The 1,165-nt window shown below is 31.0% G+C and overlaps 1 protein-coding gene across 1 annotated transcript; it reads left to right on the forward strand.

Moving 5' to 3' along the window:
- Nucleotides 1–41: 41 nt before the first annotated feature.
- On the forward strand, nucleotides 42–458 carry GO595_006204 (uncharacterized protein; the record flags this gene model as incomplete). The annotated part of the gene is made up of 1 exon (XM_067919532.1): nucleotides 42–458. One exon carries the CDS (start codon nucleotides 42–44, stop codon nucleotides 456–458), a length of 417 nt encoding a protein of 138 aa, XP_067773519.1.
- Between the last annotated feature and the right edge of the window lie 707 nt (nucleotides 459–1,165).

Genomic DNA, 1,165 nt, shown 5'->3' on the forward strand with positions numbered 1-1,165 from the left:
CAATAAATAAACCACACGGGAGGAGATTTTTTCGATTTTTTATGGATATTGGTTTTTTGCAGCGGAGACTCCAATATTCGGATTCAGCTCCCCAAGGGCACTCGAATGATATAGTTTTTTCGGAATCGAAAATTGCATCATCAGATAATTTCAAGATTGATGATGATCCCTTCGACATAGAACGACCACGTTACATTGAAAGCCCTCCCCCAGAGAGTGAAGAAGAAGACCCAGAAATCGGAAATCGTGATGAAAATTTTTTCGAAATCAGATTTGATGCGACTCAACCCTTACAACAAGAGATCCTATTAGTACGAGATATTCATTATTCACCATATACTGAGACAGAAACTGATAGAACTCAACCTTCAGAAGTAGCGATCATTTCATCTGATCGCAGAATTATTCCACACCTTCCAATTATATTGATCCACAAAACAGGTTTATTTCAGCAGTAAGAGGACAAATACGTTTATTCCACGGTCAACTACAATTTAATCGAGATATTACACCATTTCCTACAACTCCAGAAAGAAATTCTTAGGAGAAAACTTAACTTATATAATTTTATTAACATTCCTGAATTACGTGAACGACCTTATAGATTATGTGAAGATTATCCAAGAATAAGATTCATTGCTAAGGAAATCACTAATATAGTTAATTATTATATTAAAGTTAAAGTAGATCTAAGGAATCAAACATTTAATCAAACTTCCAATATAAATCAACAATATAACACTTCTACTCTTAATTCTACTTTTAATTTCTTACAACAACAACAAATTAATTTATTTAATCATGGAAATCATGAACCAGAAATAGTTAACGCGATCACTCAAGGTCCTCCAGTTAATAATACTAATATTACTAATGAAGCTACAGTTATGAGTAACTTTATAGACGTTAAGGATAAGAAGATTATTTCTCAGACAAAGGTTATGAATCATTTAATTGATGTCGATAAAGAAACAATGACTACAGATGCTTTAGTTGAAAATCATTCAGTTAATCCGATTATTAATAATATTACTTCAGAAGTTGATGTTGAAAATCATTTAATTAATGTTAATAATGAAGATCTTATTTCAGAAGCAAATGTTGAAAATCATTTAATCAATGTTAATAATGAAGATCTTATCTCAAAAGCCAATGTTGAAAATCA

The sequence above is a fragment of the Histomonas meleagridis genome, assembly GCF_020186115.1.
Source record: "Histomonas meleagridis strain 2922-C6/04-10x chromosome Unknown contig_41, whole genome shotgun sequence".
NCBI lineage: Eukaryota > Parabasalia > Tritrichomonadida > Dientamoebidae > Histomonas > Histomonas meleagridis.